This window comes from Pholcus phalangioides, unplaced genomic scaffold (genome assembly GCF_987345545.1).
Source record: "Pholcus phalangioides strain wild (caught in Gottingen) unplaced genomic scaffold, Ppha-v1.0 ptg000016l_1, whole genome shotgun sequence".
Lineage (NCBI taxonomy): Eukaryota > Metazoa > Arthropoda > Arachnida > Araneae > Pholcidae > Pholcus > Pholcus phalangioides.
In genome coordinates, this window is record NW_028301609.1 from 67,670 (window position 1) to 87,389 (window position 19,720).

The following is a 19,720-nucleotide window of genomic DNA, read 5'->3' on the forward strand; positions in this document are numbered from 1 at the left end:
GAAGAAGACCAAGACCAAGAAGAAAGCCAGCAGCAAGAAGAAGAAGACGGCCGCCAAGAAGAAGAAGCCCGCCGTACCTGCCATGTGATTGGATCTCCTGTCTATCTACCTGCCTACATCTATTTCGATCGGACATAGACCAAAAAAATAAAAAACAGTTCAGTTAATTCCCGTTGACACTAATCTTAGTAGTAATAACGTACGTCCGGCATTACCGAATATACCAAATATTACCGAACTTGATTTGCAGATGATTTAATCGAGTGAAATAAAACTAGATTTTGATTTCATAATCATTATGGTTATCGTTGAATTGTATTTGTATATGAAATTTTCAGTAAATCTGTAGTTCTCACACAAACGGGAGCCAAATATCCCCCCCCCGTGGTACTGGGATATATTCTGGGGGTTCTTAACCTTTTCCCAGCCACGACTCGAAATCAACAAGATCAGCTTCGCACCCATGGGACTTTGTTTTCCAAAATTAGTGAAACCAGTGACGCAATAAGTGCATTTATAACGGGGCTCATGTCCCCCCATATCCTGGAAAAGCCCCCCCCCCAACCCAGGCTGAGATCTTTGGCGGGGCCCCCCTTCAACGCCAGACTTTTCACGGGGCCTATTCTGAATTTATAGCGGGAGGGGGGGGGGGAATGATGGTAATCGTACCGGACCTCAGGGCTGTAGAACCAGATACGACCCAGGCGCTGTCCCATGCATGGACAGACCCTTTATCCACACGGGTAAAGGGCTTATATTCCGGAAGGGACAGAGCACGGGTCTTGTTTGGTCTAACAGGCTCTGTCTTATAGGGGGGGGGGAGGAGGAATGTGAGCCCTTTACACTTTGGGATTGGACCAAGCTGGAGAGGACTGGGTACACTGGACCACGAAGCATAAATTCTATTATCTTTCCCCCCTCCCAGTCCAGCTCTCTCAACACTCTGTCTTTGATCTGGGGGGGGGGGGGGCAGGCTATTTGGCCTATGTGCCCTGGATCCGTCACCGGCAGTTTTACCCCCGGGCCCTGCTTTAGCCCCCCCCCCTGCCACCCAAGAGCGATCCAATCTTGTCGTCCATAGCTAAGGCAGCACAGGAGCAGGGCCCCAGGGTTAGAGCCCTGTCAGTCTCACCCTTGTAGGGCGAGCCCATGATAGGATTGTAAGTGAATGGATTAGTACGATTTATTTAGGAAGTCCCCTGCGATGCGAGTCAAGTTTGGGCCGTGGCCGATATCCCTAGCTATAAGTGGATTTATACAACCCGTCTCGGTTGCTCTTGCGACCCAAATTTGAGTCGCGACCTGTAGGTTAAGAATTTTTGTTCTAAGAGTGTGGTCTCACAAGGGTGCGGCTGACAGGGTTCCACTATAAACGAAGTACAGGGTGGACAAAAAGCCCGTAGAAACTTTAAAAATTCATAAAAACCGGTTTGCAGGGTCAGCATCGCTAAGTCACGGGAATATTTCTATTACAGGGAAAAACAGCCGATAGATGGCGCTGGTACAAGCGATTTCGGTGGAACTATGCAAATGAGACGGTTATAAGAACTTGCGCTCCTAATCCACAATCAGTTCACCGTTTTAAACCGTGTATGCGAACAAGGATGCTGAGTGCGAAGGATAAAGCTTCGTTGGTGAAGTTTTTTTATGTGAACCAGGAATAAGCGACGATTGCCTTGCGTAAATCCCGAGTTCAGAAGAATGTGAGGACGGGAAAAGGGCCGTTAACAGCGACAGGCCTCATAAAGCTTTTACAGCTGTTTGAGGAAACGAAAGCTGGAGGATCGGACGGCCATGTTTAAGGAAGACATGTTTGCCGCGTTATGCAGTCGAAATGGAAGCGTTAGCGTCCGAATCATCTGCAGCTTCACCAGCAGTGCCCGTGAAGCTGCCACACGCTTGGGGCTTACCACCATCCTCGATACGCAATATTCTTCATGGAATCCTTGATCTGTACCAATACAGATTGCAGTCGTGACATGAACTTTTGCCAGCGGATACCGTACAGAGAGAAGCATTTGCGAGGTGGGCTTTCCCCAATATCGAACAGAATCCCACGTGGGTCTTTAACATCTTGTGGACAGATGAAGCTCATTTTTCGCTTCGTGGTGACGTTAATACCCATAACTGTCGCATCTGGGCGACGTCTAATCCACGTGAGTACACCTAGAAACCATTGCATTCCCCAAAAGTGACAGTGTGGTGTGGGGTCACAGCATGGCCCCCACATCCTGAAGCAGGGCCCCTAGGTTGGGATATTTTACTAGGCCCCGACCAGACTTTCACGGGCCCCTTTATGATGAATTTATAGCGTGAAAAACAAAAAAAAAATGATGACAGTCATCCCGGGCCCCAGGGCTAGAGCCTTGTCAGCCTACCCCTTGTGGGGGCCATGGGTTCCATCATAGGACCCATCTTCTTTGAAACGCAGTGCCCAACAAATAGGTGGAAAACGACTACGGTGAATGCGCAGCGTTATTTAACGCTTCTGCGCGAGAAGTTCATGCCATGTGTGCGTGAAAGAGAAGCGCTTTCTACCGTCACGTTTACGCAAGATGGAGCAACTAGTCACACTGCTACTCCGGTCAAGGCATTCCTGATACAGACGTTCGGGGAAGACAAAATCATTAGCAGGCGTTGCAGGTTCCCATTGCCTCCTCGGTCTCCACATTTGACACCGGCAGTCATTTATCGACCCGGTCCATCCAATCTGCTGGAACTGAAAGATGCGATCCGCCGAGAGGGACCATAGATACATATGGACTCTGGCGTTGCTGGATTTGTGACCCGCCTGCAATGTGTTATTCCCTGTGGTGGTGGTCACGTGGAACACATACTGCTCTAATAAACACTTTGGAGCATAGGCGGAGATAGACTTGGAAGTCTGGGGGGGCAATGCCCCCCACGCCCCCCCCCCGTATCTCCGCCAATGCTTTGGAGGCATTCTGTTCGTTATTTGCGTATCTTTTCTTTGACTTGTGTACGTCAGCGCCACCAATCGGCTGTTTTTTGAGGTATTTTTCCCCTGTCTTAAAAAAAAATTCCCGTGACCTAGCGATGCTAACCCTGCAAATCATTTTTTGTTCTGGTTATTTTTCCGGTTTTTATGAATTTTTAAAGTTTTTACGGACTTTTTGCCCACCCTGTATTTAAAACTATACGGGAGAGAGAGGGATGAGGGTCGGAAAAATGCATGCTTGCTCCAGCTGCAAGAGTATTCAGTTGCAACTCTGGGTAGATAATCAGTCATCTAAACCTGGCAGCCCCTTCCATTGTGGTGTGTTGTGTACAGATATTGTTCACATGGCCCCACACATCATGTAGCCAGGTCCTTGGATTGATATTTTGTCCGGGCTCCCGGGACAGATATTTTTCACGAACCCTTCTACAGTGAATTTATATATAAGGTAAAGAAACAAAATTATTAAGAGCACTTCTGGGCCCCTGGACTGTAGCCCTGTCATCCCCACTCTTTTGGGAGATATGATTACATATGGGTAGTGGTTCTCAACCTTCAAGTGCCCGGGGGGGGGGCGGTGGCTTGTTGGGCGATAGCTCCAAATTCAAAACGACAAGTGTTTTTTTTTTCATAAATATAGTACGTAGTACATAATTTGATGATCATTCTCGGTTGCTAATGTAAACCTACGTGGTGTGCGACAGGGTGCCGAGAACCCTGGAGGATCAATAAAAATCATTTTAATTGGCTGCAAATCTGTTTTCTCACCGGTTTGCAAAATGACTTAACAGAGGTCCCCACGCACGCCCATAGTTTTCCTGCCTTATAGTTTTTCCACCTGTGGGCTAATTACAAGTTTGACACCCTTCTCCCATTCTAGTCTAATTTTCTTGATTACTCTCTTGACGTCTCCCCACTCCTGCCAACACACCTGTGCCGCTAGGTCCCTCTTATGGAGTGCTCACATACTTGGAACTCTTTTAGTCACTCACATCCTTGCACATGCTCTAGCACTCTCCCGGGTCGCTCACTAATACAAATACAAATACAACACCACAACAGGCAAAATGCCCAGCGAGGTGGCTGAGAATAAAAATGGTTCCTTGCTTCATAGGTCACTCTTTTGATCATTCACACGTTTACACATGCTCTATGCCATTTTTTTGGTCATTCACATGCTTTCGCACTCTCTGGGTAACCCACCGACCTGGTTTCTCGCTCTGGAGATCACTCTTTTAGTCATTCACGTACTTTCACACTCTCTATGTCAGGCCCGTAGCCAGAAATTTCATTCGGGGGACCAAAATGATAGAACAATAGATTTGGCCATCTTTCCCCCCCCCTTTTTTCTGTCATTTTACTCACATTTCGAGGAGGGGGGGGGCCAGACCCTCGAAGTCCCCCCCCCCAGCTACGGCCTTGCTCTAGGTCACTCTTGGTCGTTCACGCGCTTGCACACGCTCTAGGTCACTCACTGACTAGATCCAACACCCCGCGTAGATAAGATATTATTTATAGGGATAGTGTTGCCTGATTCCCCCTCTCTGTGGGTCAGAACCACAACTAGGTACTTTGTCACCCTGGGCAAGCCGGAATTTTGGCGCCCCTTACATGTAGATGAAGCAGTAAAACGATGAATTCGGCACCCATTCTGGTCGAGTGCCCGGAGCACCAGACCCGCCTGCTCCTCCTAGTTACGGCCCTGTCTGTAGGTCACTCTTTTGTTCATTCACATGCCTGCTCACCCTTACTGTCTCCGTATAAGCGAATTTATTTTATTAGTTATACAAATTTTGGCGCCCTTCTACTAATTTTTTGGCTACTCACCCATTGGCGTACGCAAAGGGAGGATCAGTAAAAATCATTTCAATTCCCCCTCAAGCCGAGATTATAGTGTTATTTCGCAGGAAAAAATGTAAACACCCCCCCCCCCCCCCATTGAGAAAATTCTGCGTACGCCTATGCACTCACCAATCAAATTTGCCGCCCCTCTGAACTTGCCGCTCTGGGCCCAAGTCCCCCTGTAAATATGCCACTGCACATAAGCCCGTCCCTGCACTAGGCTTTTGAAAAAGTTTTATTAAAAACAACACTGCCTCGGAGACTGCCGTCAAATGTTGTGGTTCGTGCGTTGTTTCTTAGATGACAGCACGAGTTCGAATTTTTTGAGATACTTTTGAAGATGATTTTGGCCGGAAATTTTTTAAGGATCTGGCAACAGTGATTACGCACTTGAAAGCATGGAGGAAAGAACTTGAAAGTGATGCACCTTACGCATGCGCGTTCCCACAGGCTCAATGCTCCTATGAGGATGAGTCTCCTGTTATAGAAGAAGCACATGCTTTTCGCCTCTGCCGGACGCAGGTTTGTTTATATTTACGTCGAGTTGTCATGCATGCCGTTTCCCTTGACGTACGAAGACTCTGCAACAACAATCACAGGTGCGTATCGAAATGTCTACCCAGAATGAAAAGAACAGGTTGAACAAGTGGCCAATCTCTTCCTCGCGGACATCGGACGTCCCGAGTAATAATAGCACGAGACATCGAAGACGTACTCGGAGGAAAGTTCCCGAGAACCAGCCTCTGATCGACACTTTCTGTACTCGGTCGTCACTGCCGAAGAATAATAATAACAAAGACGAAAACTTTAGAAGATCGCTCTTCGGTGGTGCCACCAACTTGAAAGTCGAACCAAATCAAACTTTGATAAATGATTTCTTCGTTCGTTGCTCCGTGAAGGAGGACATCGACGGGTCGAGGAAGATGTCCGAGAGTAAAGAGGAGGATGATGATGCCTGTTCTTCATCCACGTCGGAATTTTCCGATAATGTTTCGAACGAACCTCATCATTCTCGGCATCATCCGCCATCCATTTCATCCGAAAACAGTTGGGACGAAGAGGAGGTGGTAAGCTGTTGGAAATAGTTTGTGATTTGTTACTTACGCAATGCCTTCAGTTGACGAGGTCTAATATAAATTACAAAGTACAGTGACTGGATACCAAGCAGAGATCAGGAAAGATAAGTCGCATTCCTCTGTGGGAATCGAACCACCAACCTCTAACTATTCGGGTGCATACTTGACCAATAGACAGCTAACTCAGCAACAGTTCATAATGAGATTAGCCCAAATATACAATGGCACGATGAACCTCCAGTCATTGTACTTTATATAAATAGTAGAGAAGTTCAGTTTATCATTGTGTTGCCGTTGGTGATATACAACAATATGGATGAACCTCCAGTCATTTTACTTCGTATAAATAGCGGATGTTATGAGCTGTTGCTGAGTTAGGAGGCTGTCTTTTGTGCAGTCGCATTCAGCCCCAAAAAACATTGGGAGCAGATGCAGTATAATCCAGATCCTTTGTCAATTTTTTTTTTCGGTGCTAAACACATAACCCTGCTATAAAGTTTGTGAGAATGTGAATGACCAAAAAGAGAGAGATCAAGTGGGTGAGCAACCAAAAGAGCGAATTAGTGCTTGTGCAAGCATGCGAGTGACCGAAAGGGTGACATAGAGAGTGTGTAAGCATGGGAGTGAACTCTAGAGGTGTGTGTAAGCATAAGCGGGGCTTACTAAGGTGGGAGATTTATGTGGTTTTTTTGCAAAAATCTCTCCAATCCCTTGAGAAAATACTGCATATGCATGGAGTGACCTATAGAGCAGAGGGGGGGGGGGCAAGGTCAGTGATTGACCGAAAGAGTGATCAAGAAAGTGTGCAATCATGTGAATGACCAAGTTGGCAACTCAGAGGCACCAGCATATTTACAGGGGCAGGTGCCAAATTCAACACAGCCCAGGACGACGAATTTGAGGAATGAGTGGTAAAAAACATTAGACTAGAATGGTAGCAAGATCATAAATCTGCCCCCTCATAATCAGTCAATCTCTGGGCGTGTGGGAATTCTAAGCAGTGCTGTCTTAAAATCATGGGCTCCCAGTTGTGCTCCATTGGATTTTGAAAATAGTTACACTTTTCCCATCCACATTTCACTTGAAAGCTTTATTTCTTTACGACTGATTAAAAAAAATTAATTTACTGGATTTTAATATTTAACTCCCGAGTTAGGAGCCTCTCTACAATGCAGTCCTATTCAGCTTAAACATGTTCTAAGAGAAAAAAATGGCTCTCCTCTGGTAGAGCATTCGCCCAGACTGTGAGAGGTTGGTGGTTCGATTCCACCACAGTGGAATGTGAATTTTCTTTCCAAAGTTCATCTTCGTTTGGTGTCCAGTCGATTATACTTTTTATAGTTAGCAGAGAGGTTTATTGTTTCATTGTACTGATTTTGTGATTTTATTTTTCTTAAGATTTCGGGTTTGCATATCAAGCCTATGGCACATTCCACTGAGCTGACATTTCACAGTTTTGTCGAAGAAAATGAATGGGAGAAAGCTGTGGACTACATTTCCATGATGCGCTTCCAGAGGCCCTCTATCTCTGTATTGCAGAGCATGTTGCATATAATTCTGTTGGTAAGTTCTCTTGATTTCTCTATCGATACAATTTGTATTTTATTCCAATCATTTTACTGTTGCATGCAATTAATAATAATTATTTTTGCTATTTCTAATTTATTAAATGGTTATCACAGAAACCTAGGAAGTTAGGGATAATGTAAAATATTTGGGGAAATTCAGGGGAATAACGGAACTTTGACAAACATTTATTAGAAGGTTAAGATTTTAAATTATATTTCTTTCTTGATGCAAAAGTTTGTCAGGAAAACGATCTAGCAGATTTGCTGAGAACCTGGGTGGGGGGGACTCTACCTCACCTGCTGCAAAACCTCATGCGCCCAGGGTTGCAACTAGATGCTTGGTCAGCCGGGGCAAGCACGCATTTTGGTGCCCCCCCCCCCCAGTCTGGCACCCGGGGCACCAGACCCATCTGCATCCCGCGGTTGCGGCGCCGACCCTAAAGTTAGCCCTAGTGGGAGACTGAAAGGGCTTCAGCCAAGTGGGGCTCTGGGATAAACTTGATATTTTACCAGACTGAAACCGTGCACTATTGTTTAGCCTAGGAAATTCACATGACCATACGTCCCACTTTAAAAGAAACTGCCATTTTTTGGTCCAGACTTATTTCACTGTTTTTAATTATGCCAGATAACTTTTTCCACATTACTGCTCTTATTGATGAGCCTTCATATTTTCCTTTCTTTAATGGAAGATTTTTTTATAGAGTTGAACCTTGTTGGTGCCAAAATACATAATTCGAGGTTCCCAAAAGGGTGGAAACTAGATGAGTTTGACGGGTTGCCCTGATGCTTCAGGCCATGGACAAGAGTGATCTCAAATTCTTTCTTTGCCTTTATTTGACTGCTTCTGGGGGCACAAAAATGCTCACCTTGTGGGGCTCAACAAGAGCTGAAGATGAGGGGCTTTAGAAGAGTTTATACTTGTTTCTGTTATTACAGGCCCTGTCTGTTCCCTCAAGTTTTCTCAGCATCTTCGTTGTTAAGGTATGGCTATTAAAAAAGAGTGACAGCAATGGTGTCTTATGTGAATGTTTGTTATTCAAAATTTTAAAAATTTATATGTCTGAATGAACACCTCAGCTGCTGCCTCTTAGAGCATGCTGCCCAAGTTCATTGCACCCTCCAAAGCAGAATTTTTCCCATTGCTCTGCAATGAGACCTCAGCAGACTGTAATTGTTTTGCAGTAAAAATGTCCATATAATAGTGTTTCTTCATGATGCTTTTCTTAAAATTCTTCCAGATTGTTCTGTAGTATTGCTGATTGTCATTGCAGATTTTGGCATATTCTGCTTTGGGGCTTGCACTCTTGCTTAAGCTGCCGCTGCTGAGAACCCTGGTATTATGACAAGATAAGAACTACAGTAATTTTTATAATGAATGTGGTATTGCTGAAAAATTGCCCAATAACATCTGAAACTGGTCAGAAATGCTGCATAAGCATCAGCTGTAAAAGGTTTTTTTGATAAAATCTGAAATCGGTCAGTTTGGGGATGCATGAAAGTGAAATGGAACTAAACTGTGAACCTCTCGGCTAATTGTATGAAGTACATGCAACAATCAATTTGTTACATTCCTGTATTCTTTTTATGATCTACAGATAACAAATTGAAAGCAAAACATTATTTTCCGGCCAGAAAAAAAAAATTATTTTTAACAATTAAACTTCCCTTTTTTTTTCTTTACATTTCAAACATGAAACTCAATGATCATAAACTATGAATCCCAAAACAGCTAAATCATTGCCCACAAAAAATAACAATAAACCATCTCACCAACATGAAGTCTCTGCCGGTTATCGATTTTAGCCGCACATTCAAATCAGTCCGATCAAGTTCAAATATCCAGAGCAAGTCCAGAACTGCGCTACACAAACTATCAGTTCATGGTCGGTTCATCAGACGATCCCCCCATTCCGAAGAACACTTCCAAAAAATCCAAGCACGACAGTCAGCTAAAGTACGGACGATCGGTTTCTCCCCAGCGAGAAACATGAGTGTGGTAACAACCTGAAAATCTGCCAATTCCGTCGAATGGTGGAGATAATGGGGAGACTGGACCTCCGCTGGTGAGTAGCTCACCAAGACACAACCTAATTTATTATTTAATTTTAATCCTGAAATTTTAATGACCAAAATGTCAAATGATGTTATGTTAAACTCAAGTCATGATTACAGAGAGATAATGGAAATAACAGTCGCGCATGACTCCAATTGTAAACAATATTTATACCTCAGATCATGGACTATTTTCTAGGCACAGCTGGCCCACCATATCTTTCCATCTCAAGATGAAATATAATGACATCACTAAATTCATTTACATATTTCTACATAAGAAAATATTGCCGATTGGAAACACTGATTGACCAATCACCGAACAATCATCTTGATCGATTGCAAAAATCGGGCAAAGTAACTTTTTTTAAATATATTTCAGCATTATTTTAACAATTATTTGAAAAATACATATATATTTAGAGACCTTTCAACATTTACATTGGTAACATGGATTATGTTACAGACTGGATACCAAGCGAAGACAATTGGAAAGAAAAGTTACATTCCTCGGTGGGAAATCAAACCATCAACCTCACACTTTCTGGGCGCGTGTTCTACCATTAAGCTACAGAGGAATACATTGTTCTTAGGAAAGAAAATGTCTGTTCTCTGTAGTTTAATGGTAGAACACACGCCCGGGAAAAGTGCAAGGGTTGTGGTTCCATGCTCTACCACAGAGGAATGTGACTTTTCTTTCCAATTATCTTTGCTTGGTATCCAGTCATCTGTGCTTTGAAAGGGAAATAGTTTTTCTCAGCCCAATATAAATATATACAGTAATCGCTCTTACACCCTCTTACTTGTATGTTTTTTCTCAGCTATTTGACGATTTTCTGCACTCCCATTCAAACATTAATGTAAATAATGTTATTCACTTATATGCCTCTCTCATTTATATGTCTTTTTTTTTCCTTGCTCCCTTTCACCAGTGCATAATCAATCATGTATTGCTGTCCTGCCCCTAGAAGCATACAGCGGGTCATGAAGTTCAATGCACCAGTGTATAAGTGAGAGATCACTTAATCAAGGAGTCTGTTCTGGATAAGATGCATAGGTGAACTTTGAACAAAAAGTCTTCAGGTCTCTGCTAGGAATTAAATCCCTGGTCATCTTAGAATCCAGGCGATTGCACTACCATATACATCGCTAGAGACCCAGCCCTGGTTTCTTTATTTCAAGCACTGTGGCGTGATGTACCCAAATATAAACTTAGCAACCTCTTTGATTTCAATATGCCATTCCCTGAAGTTGAAGGAGGCTTTCCGAGTTAACCTTTGCATAATGACCAAAAAGTAGAGTATCTTTTCTTATAATAGTTTCTTCCCTATTGTGCGAACATTCTCAAGTTTTTAATTTTCGTTGAATGTGAACGATAGCGATTAACTATCCTAAACTAATACTACATTCCATGTCGCGTAATATGATTACATTGGGACTCTGGGCCTCTGATAACAGTAGCCGAATCATAACTTTATCAGTAAAAAGTCCCGTTTGTGAGTGTGGTGACCATACATACATCCTGTTTGGTCCAATGGGGCATATGGTAAATGGGTATTGGTAAATACAAATACGACGCCACAACAGGCAAATTGCCCAACGAGGTGGCTGACTTAAGAACATCATGGATCCCCGAGCCATTTTTTGGAGGCCCTACCTACTACTACTACACCACACATGCACCCCGTCCACACCCCCCCCCCCCCGCGGAACCCCCCAACGAATTGGTACATGCGGGAGTGTACGTGTAGTGCAACCTGACGTAAAGTGTTTGTTTCTGTGTAATGCTTGTTATGTGTAGTGCTGTCATCTGCCGCCCATTTTTTCTAACTATGAGTGAAGTGTTATGGTTGAATGATTTACCGTTGTAGGACTGTTGCTCTCTGTGGCGAGACTTTTTAACGGGGAGATCGGCTCGCATTTGCTCCTTGAAGTTGGGAACCACAGAAAACCAACTTCAGCCGACCACCACTGTGGGGTTCGAACCCGGATCCTCGCATCACGAGTCCGGCACTATAAAATGAGACAACTGTGTTTCTTTCCACATAATTGGTTGCAAAATGTTCAATCATTACATTTTTTAAATTCTATTCTAAAACGGGACTTTTTCCCCTTTAGCTAAAATCCTGAAATGTTTTAACTCAGCCATTATGAGACATTAGAATGGAGCTGTCTAATGCAGCAGTTCTCAAACTGTGCTTCATTTGCACTTTCCGAGGGCTCCACGGCTGTTCCATTACATCAGTAAATTTTATTAATAAGTAATAGAAGCCTATGGGGTTCTTTCATAGAAATGATGTACTAGGAAGGAATTAATACGTTTCATAGAGCCCTTGAGAAAGTCTTGGGAAAAAGAAATTTGACTGGTCAACTAGTGGAAACTGATCGAGAACTGAGGTAAAAGTTTTTCCTCCGTCATGTTTGTCATCACTTTAGGAAGGCCATTGCAAAAGTCGTTCCACACATACATGGATCACTGCGAATATTACAGGCTGATTGCAGAAATGTTTGTCAATGGGGAATGCCTTCTAGCCTCGTACATAGTCTTCAGGCTGATAACGATATCTTATGGTGGGAACAATATTAACTTCGAAATGTGCTAAGTATTCAACAACAAAAAGAATTTGATAACATAAGCTGACTGATAATAAACACATTTTTTCCCATGTTATGGTATTGGTTTTTTCCATTCTCTGCAAACATGATAACAATACCTGAATGATAACATTATCTCTGATTTTAATTAGTGGTGTCGACTGTATTAATACAGTTTTTATTGTTAAAATTTTCATAAAAATTCACTGAAAATTTATTGTCTATCTATTGTATGTCCACATTGCTCTCAAACATTCCTATCTGAGTTTGGCAATTGTCGATAGATGGTTTCGAAATTGGCTTCATTTAAGAAAACAATATTATGTCTGAATGTATTGCACTTCATTTTATGAAAGAGTTTGTTTTTCTGAAACTCTTTGAAAAAATACAACTCTAACTCAGAATCTTCTTAGCGAATGGACACAGCCCTGGGAACTCATGTACAAAGTGGATCTCATGATAAATTAGATTTGATACTGCAGTGAAAATCTTATATAACAATAGTCACTTATGCAAAAATGTAACTCTCTGGTCCCAATGCCCTTTTTTGTAGTTTTAATATATTCCATCACACAAAAAATGATTAATCCTTTATAACGGGGGCTTGAAAAATCTACAAAAGATTTAGGTGCCAGACATATTTCTTAGGAGCCGAGTGTAGTTTTTCTCGAGGAAAAAAAGTACCAAATATAATGGACGCTTGATTTTTGATTTTACAAACTAATCTTCTGGTACCAAGTAATATACTAGTGCTTAAACGTCTTTCTCATTTACAAACTACTTTTTCACATCCATGAAAATTCGCCAAGGAGTATCAATTGTAATGTTTTTTTAGACTTTTTTGAGACTTAATGATTCCTTTTCATGTTGGAAGACACATCATTATGAAATCATAATATTTTGTGTCATTCTTAGACTCTGATTAAGTAATCAAGTGTAGAAAGTTTTAGACACCAATACGGATTTTCTAGTTGCTATGGCGACCTGGCACCTGGAATTTGTCAATCTCTGCGTTCCTCTAGTCCCTTGAGTATTATTGTACATTGGAAATCACTGTATATGATTTTCGAGAGCAAAGTATGTGGATTGGTACACGAGTGGTTCTAACTGGGTAAAGACCCCTCAGAAGTGTCATTTTTACCGGGGGGGGGGGGCACGAGACAGCAGTCCTGGTCTAACGTAAGGCTTAACAATCGAGAACTGCAATTGGCTGTGGTGACTGAAAAATTGGCATCGATGCCTAAAATTTTCTGTGTGTGATTGACTGAATTGGAATCTGGTGCATGCATATTGCATATGGATTATGCATTTTATGTATATGTGTAAGGCACTAATGTCTATGCACTATTATTCTAGAATAGGAGACCCAAGAAAGAAGAATCAGACAAAGAAGGATCTGATACAGAAAGCAGCTCTGAGAAAGAAAAATTCCCTTCGATTGATGACCCGAGGATTTTTTCAAAAGCTGGAGTGTACCTGGATGAAATGCTCGAGTTGTATCCTCCAAATAATACGGTCAGTGTAGATTACTACCAGAGTATACTCTTTGACTTCAACAAGCATGAACGTGTTGGATGGAGCAAATGGGATACTGTTCACAATATTATCAAGTACGTTTTAATTTTAATTTGATAATTTTCAGGAGAGAGGCACACAAAAATGAACTTTTCTTCAAAAAATTTCATTCAATGTTAGACTCACTCAGAGACTAGTAGAAATGCCATCTAGGTAGCCATTATTGTCTGCATGTCTTTTTTTACTACAGATTAAGATCTGTCTTAACAAATCCAGACAGTGCATAAACTAAAATGATTTTTGTTATGCTTCTAAAGGCTATAGCTCAATTGTTGTTAGTATAGCATCAAGTGCAAAACCATAACTAATTGCCAGGGTTTAAACTACGGTCGCATTTTTTGCAAAATGTGAAAAAAGTAGTAGCCACTTTCACAAAAATTCGTACAGGAGGTACGAAACGAGTAGACATCCAACCATCAATCATTAGCATTGTAGCATTTTACTAAAGCTTTTCCCCTCTTTTTTTTGATGGCACACCCTGTTCCTTGATTGTTTCTCATACTCACATTTTGCCGATCCTCGTTGGTTGCTCCTTTTTTACAGTTTATTGAAGCAAACACGTTTCATCATAGTAAGACAGACGTATCTTTCCATAAAGTTTAACCATTTCACCCCCCCCCCCCAACTCAATTTCAGTGAGTGTTACAAAGGTTTTTCTTAAAGCACAGAACAAGAACCTACCAAAATGTTTACTAGTCTATAGCAACATTTTTTTTTAGATTTGTGAATGCTGCCAAGACACATGTAGGTAGAATTTCACTGTTTTATGTATTCTGGTTTTATGCAGCATTGCAGTTGTTGTTAATAAAGTCGCTATATACATTGACTTTTGTTTTTTATATTGCATTTATATATATCCTTATATAAATGCAAGGATGTTCCAGAAAAAGATGGGCAAAATTTTAGAAGATGGCAGAATCCACCAGAAAAGCCACTTGGGATGCATGTTCAGAAATGAAACCTAAAAGTGCTAGAGGACACAGCAATGTCATTTTTATGTTAGTGAAATGGTACATCCTCTACCTCCGTATACGAGGGTCGTCTGGAAATTATAAAACATTTTTCTCTCCAGACATAGATATTTGAGACAATGAAACAAACTTCTTTTATACCTTACCTTGTGAGATCTTACCTACTTTTGTACATAATTACCATTCAGATTTAAATATTTGTCATAGCACTGTACAAGTTTTTCCATGCCTTCTGCATACTCAGTTGCCACCAAGTTGTTTTACCAGTTGGTAATGACATCTTACACTTCATCATTCTACTGCCCAAAAAAAAAAGATCTTCAAGTTTGGGAGAAAGAGGATAATCGCTGGGGCTAAGTTCTGACTATAGCGTGGTGGATGTCCAAAAACTTCCCATTTGAACTGCTGAAGCAAATCCTGTGTCATTGTCATAGATGCTGCTGTACTCTAATTTACCTGGGTCCCGGACCTTCGAAAAATCTGGGTCCTTTTTGAGTGAAAGTGGGTCCCTCTAAAAAAATTTATCTTGAAAAAAATTATGCTTCTCCCCCCATAATTCACTGGTATCTCTATGAATTTTCTTCCAGCATGCCCCAGGTCTTTGATCACCTGCTTATATTTCTTCGTTGAGACTGAGCGGTGGGCCATGTTTTGGTTAGGAGAAGGAGGTATCTTTGTGAGTCAAGTATAATTCATTTCTAAAAACATGTGTTCTATCCAAAGGTGCTTTATCCCTTGCAGTAAACCAGCTTATATCCCCTGTGGGGACAGAGCAGGGGTCAAGGTTGCTCTGACTATCCAAAGGTTCATTTACTTTCATTGTCTACCAGTAGGAAAAGCTTGCAAAGAAGCTCATTAGCACTGACAATTTAACATATGGAATTCTGCACATGCAATAAATCTAAAACAAATATACAGTTGATCCCGCTTATAACATTTCTCCCACGTAAAACGTTTTTCCACTTAATACAACTTATTTTCGTGGTCCTAACAATAAGTCCCATTAAGATTTCCCATTTAAAGTGTTCCTATTTACAACGTTTTTTATGATGGTTTTTTGGAAAACGTTATAAGGTAGGATCCACTTCAATTAACAGTTGGAGGCACACATTTATATATTTACTAATAAATCAATCTATAAATTCCCTTCTGATTGATTTTACATTTTGTTAAAAAATCTTACACTTTCAATATCTTCTGATCAAATTTAAAGCAAATTAGATTCTCTCTCTCAGACACTTATTTTCTGATTCCCTATTCATACTTTGGTTTTCCTGGTAAAATTATTTTATTTTCCCTCCTTGTTGGTCCACCACTCTGATCTGTCGTCATATAACTGCCGCATATTTTCCACACCTGAATATGGGTGCTATTTCAGATTTGTGTTGGAGAAGCTCAGCAGTGTGCTTATGTGTGTGTGTGCACGGCATTTGGCGTGTTTTGTGTTCAGTAGGTGGTGCCATCTATCTAGCGCCACAACTAGATACTTTCTCAAACGGGGCAAGCACACATTTTGGCACACCCATGTAATGAAGAAGCAGTTATAAAAGGTGAATTTGGTGTCCCCCTCTAGTCCAGAGCCGGGGACACTAGACCCGCCTGTTCTCCACCCTCCCAGTTGTGGCTCTGCATCTATCCTCCAAACTGGTAATGCGTGCATTTGAAGTTTGATGTATACATAATTTGTGTTGTAGGTCTGTGTGATCGCCGTGGCAACCAGAAGTTTTTTTCAAAGGAATAACCAACTCAAAATTTGAAAACTTAGAAAATCACATTTTATCGATTGCCATTGCGCAATCGCTCACCAAAGCAAAATTTGGGGGAGGATGATAATGGGCCTCTTCTCCCTCCCTCCCCCCCCCCCAAGATCAAAAATTAAAAATATTTTTGTAGAGAATTGAAATATTGGAATAAAATAATTTATTTTATACTATCTGTTAATTTAAAATTGTTCTCTAGTGTTAGTGACCCAAACTTTCTGTGAAGAATTAGATCCTTGTGCCCCCAAAAGTCGATTCTGCGTACACACCCATGATTTTTGCTATGCGAAACGGTGACTACCACATAGCAACTAGGTGATAAAACTGAATATTCAAGGTTGAGTTTTTACAGATTTGGTTCCTTCCACGATCTCGAGAAAGTTTTACAATTTCAACGGGCGTTCCAATCCTTTACGATTAAAAAAAAAATGTGCATTTGCAATATTGGCTCTGACGAATTTTTAAAGTAGCCTATCGTTCAAGTTGGGTCCCGTTTGGTATATATGCAAAATTTGGAAACGATAGATCTAAAATCGTGTAGATTTTTGTATAGAGAACATACACACAGAAAATCAGTTTGATATGTATAGATTTTGTGGAAATTGTAATTTTTTTGACTAACCGAAAAATGTTTTATTTTCAGAAGGCCCACCACTCTTTGTATGCCAAGACAGAGCATAAACTTTATTTCTTTACTGAAATCTAAATATGACCAGCACAATGCTTTATGGTATTGGTGTACACCAATTGACCATTAAAACCTCCCATGCACACTCTAAACTACTTTATTGCCTCTTTTATTACTCAGAAAGTAACAAATTCCTGCTTGCTACCCTTTCTTTTCTACTAGCCTTTAAAGTAGAGGCGGACGTCTCAAATCCTAGGAAGTAAAATCTTTGGATTATGGTTTTGGGTGATGAGGAATAAAAATTAGGATAGTTAAAAAAAAAATTGTTATATCAAGGGTTAATTCATTAAATAGGAGTTTGACCTTTATTTTCGTCCGAATTCTCCAGAAAAAATTTGTTGACCCTTTAAGTGGCAGCATTGATAAAATATTTCACTTCCTTAAAAGCATCTTTGATTTTAACATGGACAAGTCCAGATATTTTGTAAAGTTAATTTTTCAATGGAATATTTTTCTCTACACTCCTAGTTTGCAACTTCTGAAAATCAGAAGAAAGTTTGCTTCATTAAAAAATATATGGTATTTTATAAGGCGGGGGGTTTAGTAATTTCCCCTGTGCCGTTTTTAAAAAGTTAAATTGAGGAATTTGTTGAATTGGGGTCAGACTGTATTTAAATTGTTAGGTTAGTATTTCCAGCTGGGTAGGAAGTGGGATACTCATAATTTTGCTTGAGGGAGTTCCGCCAACGATGCTGTAGAGGCGATCCTGCTTTTGAGAATGCAAGGGTAGAAAAATTATTAGTTTTTTTTTTAAATTCTTATTTAGGTGCTGCAAGAAGAAATGTGGTTATTCAGTGACCCAATGTGATAGTAATTGCTTGGATTTTCTTAAGTACCTGGTATCAGTTTTCCAGAAAGAATATGATTCATTCATCTCAGCAAGGTAATTGAAATTAATCACTACGTATTTATGACATTATTTACCAACTTGTATATTTTTTCATTTTATTGATCTTAGTCTAACCTCGTCTGACTGGAATTTAAGAGTCATTCTTCAGCTGCAGAGTGTTAATCCTTTGTCACATTTTTAAAAAAGGGGGAAATAAATGTGTTCAGATTAGACCTTCCTTCGCCCCCCTCAATCTGATCCAATCTGGTAACTCCCTAAATCTGTGTTTTCAACTGAAAAAAACAAAATTAAATTTCAGAAAGTAAGCGCTTATGGTGAGTACATCGTATCAATATCTGAGTATAAAATATACATTTTTTCTCGTTTTTCCAGTAACTCTATGATTTGTATTTAATTTCGACTGTAGACACTTTTCTTTTGGCATTCCCCCTTCTCCCCCCCTCCCCAAAAAAAAAGAGCACAACACACAGGAAAAGAAATATTCCACTGATGATGGTGAAGAGTTGAACTATATATTTTTTTCTTAAATTCTGATTGGTCAGTTTCTCATCTTCATTTTTCATGCCCATACCCTGTATTGCTGTTCACGCATATTGACAGCAAACCTCAAGGGAGTGATTAAATTTTTGTTGAACCATTTGATTGACAGTCATCTGCTGTCAAGTGCTTAATCCTAGTCAAAGTGCGTTGTCTCAGTGTAATGAGAACGGTGAAAGAAACTCGTGGTTTTGTGGTTCCTGCAATTTTTTAATTTGGCATAACTTTAATTTTCTCTCATTTTTGTATTCATTTTTCCAAGGTTTCTCTTTTGAATCATTAAATCTAAACTACTGTAAAAAAGCTGTTTGCTAAAATTGACAGAATTGTTACACAATTTAGTATTATACCAAACAAAATACATTGATTTGCTCGTTGAATCCAGACTAGCTAAAAGCGGGCTCATTATAAGCAGGCGCAACCGTATTCTAGAATGATAAATCCATTATAATGATGATTTTTCCTGTTCCTTGAGCATCATTATAAAAGAGTTTCATTGTTGTATGCTCCGATACTGGATTTCTCTTCTGTGATTTGGGTGTAATTTCTCTGAAAGTCTGGCTTGAAATCTTGTATAAAGCATAGTTGTCAGTTCTGAACTGTAGGTGCCAGTTGAATTACCTTGTCATAAAATAGTAGTACTGCAAAATGAGCCATTAAAATAGGTGGACAGAACAATTAAGTCTGTTTTTTTTTTCCTCTTCACAAGAATATTACCCCTAGGTATGCATGAAATGTTTTTGAATACTGTTCACATCTGGGTGATATGCAGTTTGGGCGAAAAGTCCTGGGCACATTAAAAAAAATCAACAAATTTACATGAAAAGATGCAATTTGCACTAAAATACTTATCGTGGTCCAAGAGTTTTTTTTGATAAATAAAAAAGTTCAAATTTTCACTCACAGATGGTGCTATGTCACAAAAAATTCAACCTAACACACATAAAATATGACACAAACAGTGCATAATTAATGTTTATGAAAATTTGCTTTCATAAAACTATCACATTTCAGCTTGAGCATTCTTTCACCCGTTCAGATGTGCTAAAGCTGCAAAGGTTAATCATATTGAAATGTGATTATATTTAACACAAATTGTCATCATTAATTATGCACCATTTGTATTGTATTTTATGTATTATGTAGAGTTTTTGCGATACAGCACCATCTGTGACTGGGAGTTTGAATTTTTTTTTTTAATTTATAAAAAAAACAACCCAGGAGGTCATTATAAATACAATATT

General features: G+C 40.3%; 1 protein-coding gene across 3 annotated transcripts in view; it reads left to right on the forward strand.

The window, feature by feature from the left end:
* Positions 1 to 5,266: 5,266 nt before the first annotated feature.
* The window catches only part of LOC149074687 (uncharacterized), a 41,250-nt gene continuing 26,796 nt past the window's right edge, over positions 5,267 to 19,720 (forward strand). For 2 of the 3 annotated variants that reach the window (XM_089245748.1, XM_089245749.1), the window contains exons 1-4: positions 5,276 to 5,868; positions 7,276 to 7,440; positions 13,452 to 13,705; positions 17,856 to 17,972. In XM_089245748.1, coding sequence (XP_089101874.1) covers positions 5,413 to 5,868; positions 7,276 to 7,440; positions 13,452 to 13,705; positions 17,856 to 17,972 — 992 coding nt within the window. In that variant the 5' untranslated portion in view covers positions 5,276 to 5,412. Of the gene's footprint in view, positions 5,869 to 7,275; positions 7,441 to 13,451; positions 13,706 to 17,855; positions 17,973 to 19,720 lie in introns of all 3 variants that reach the window. The other variant, XM_089245747.1, reaches the window with a different exon arrangement.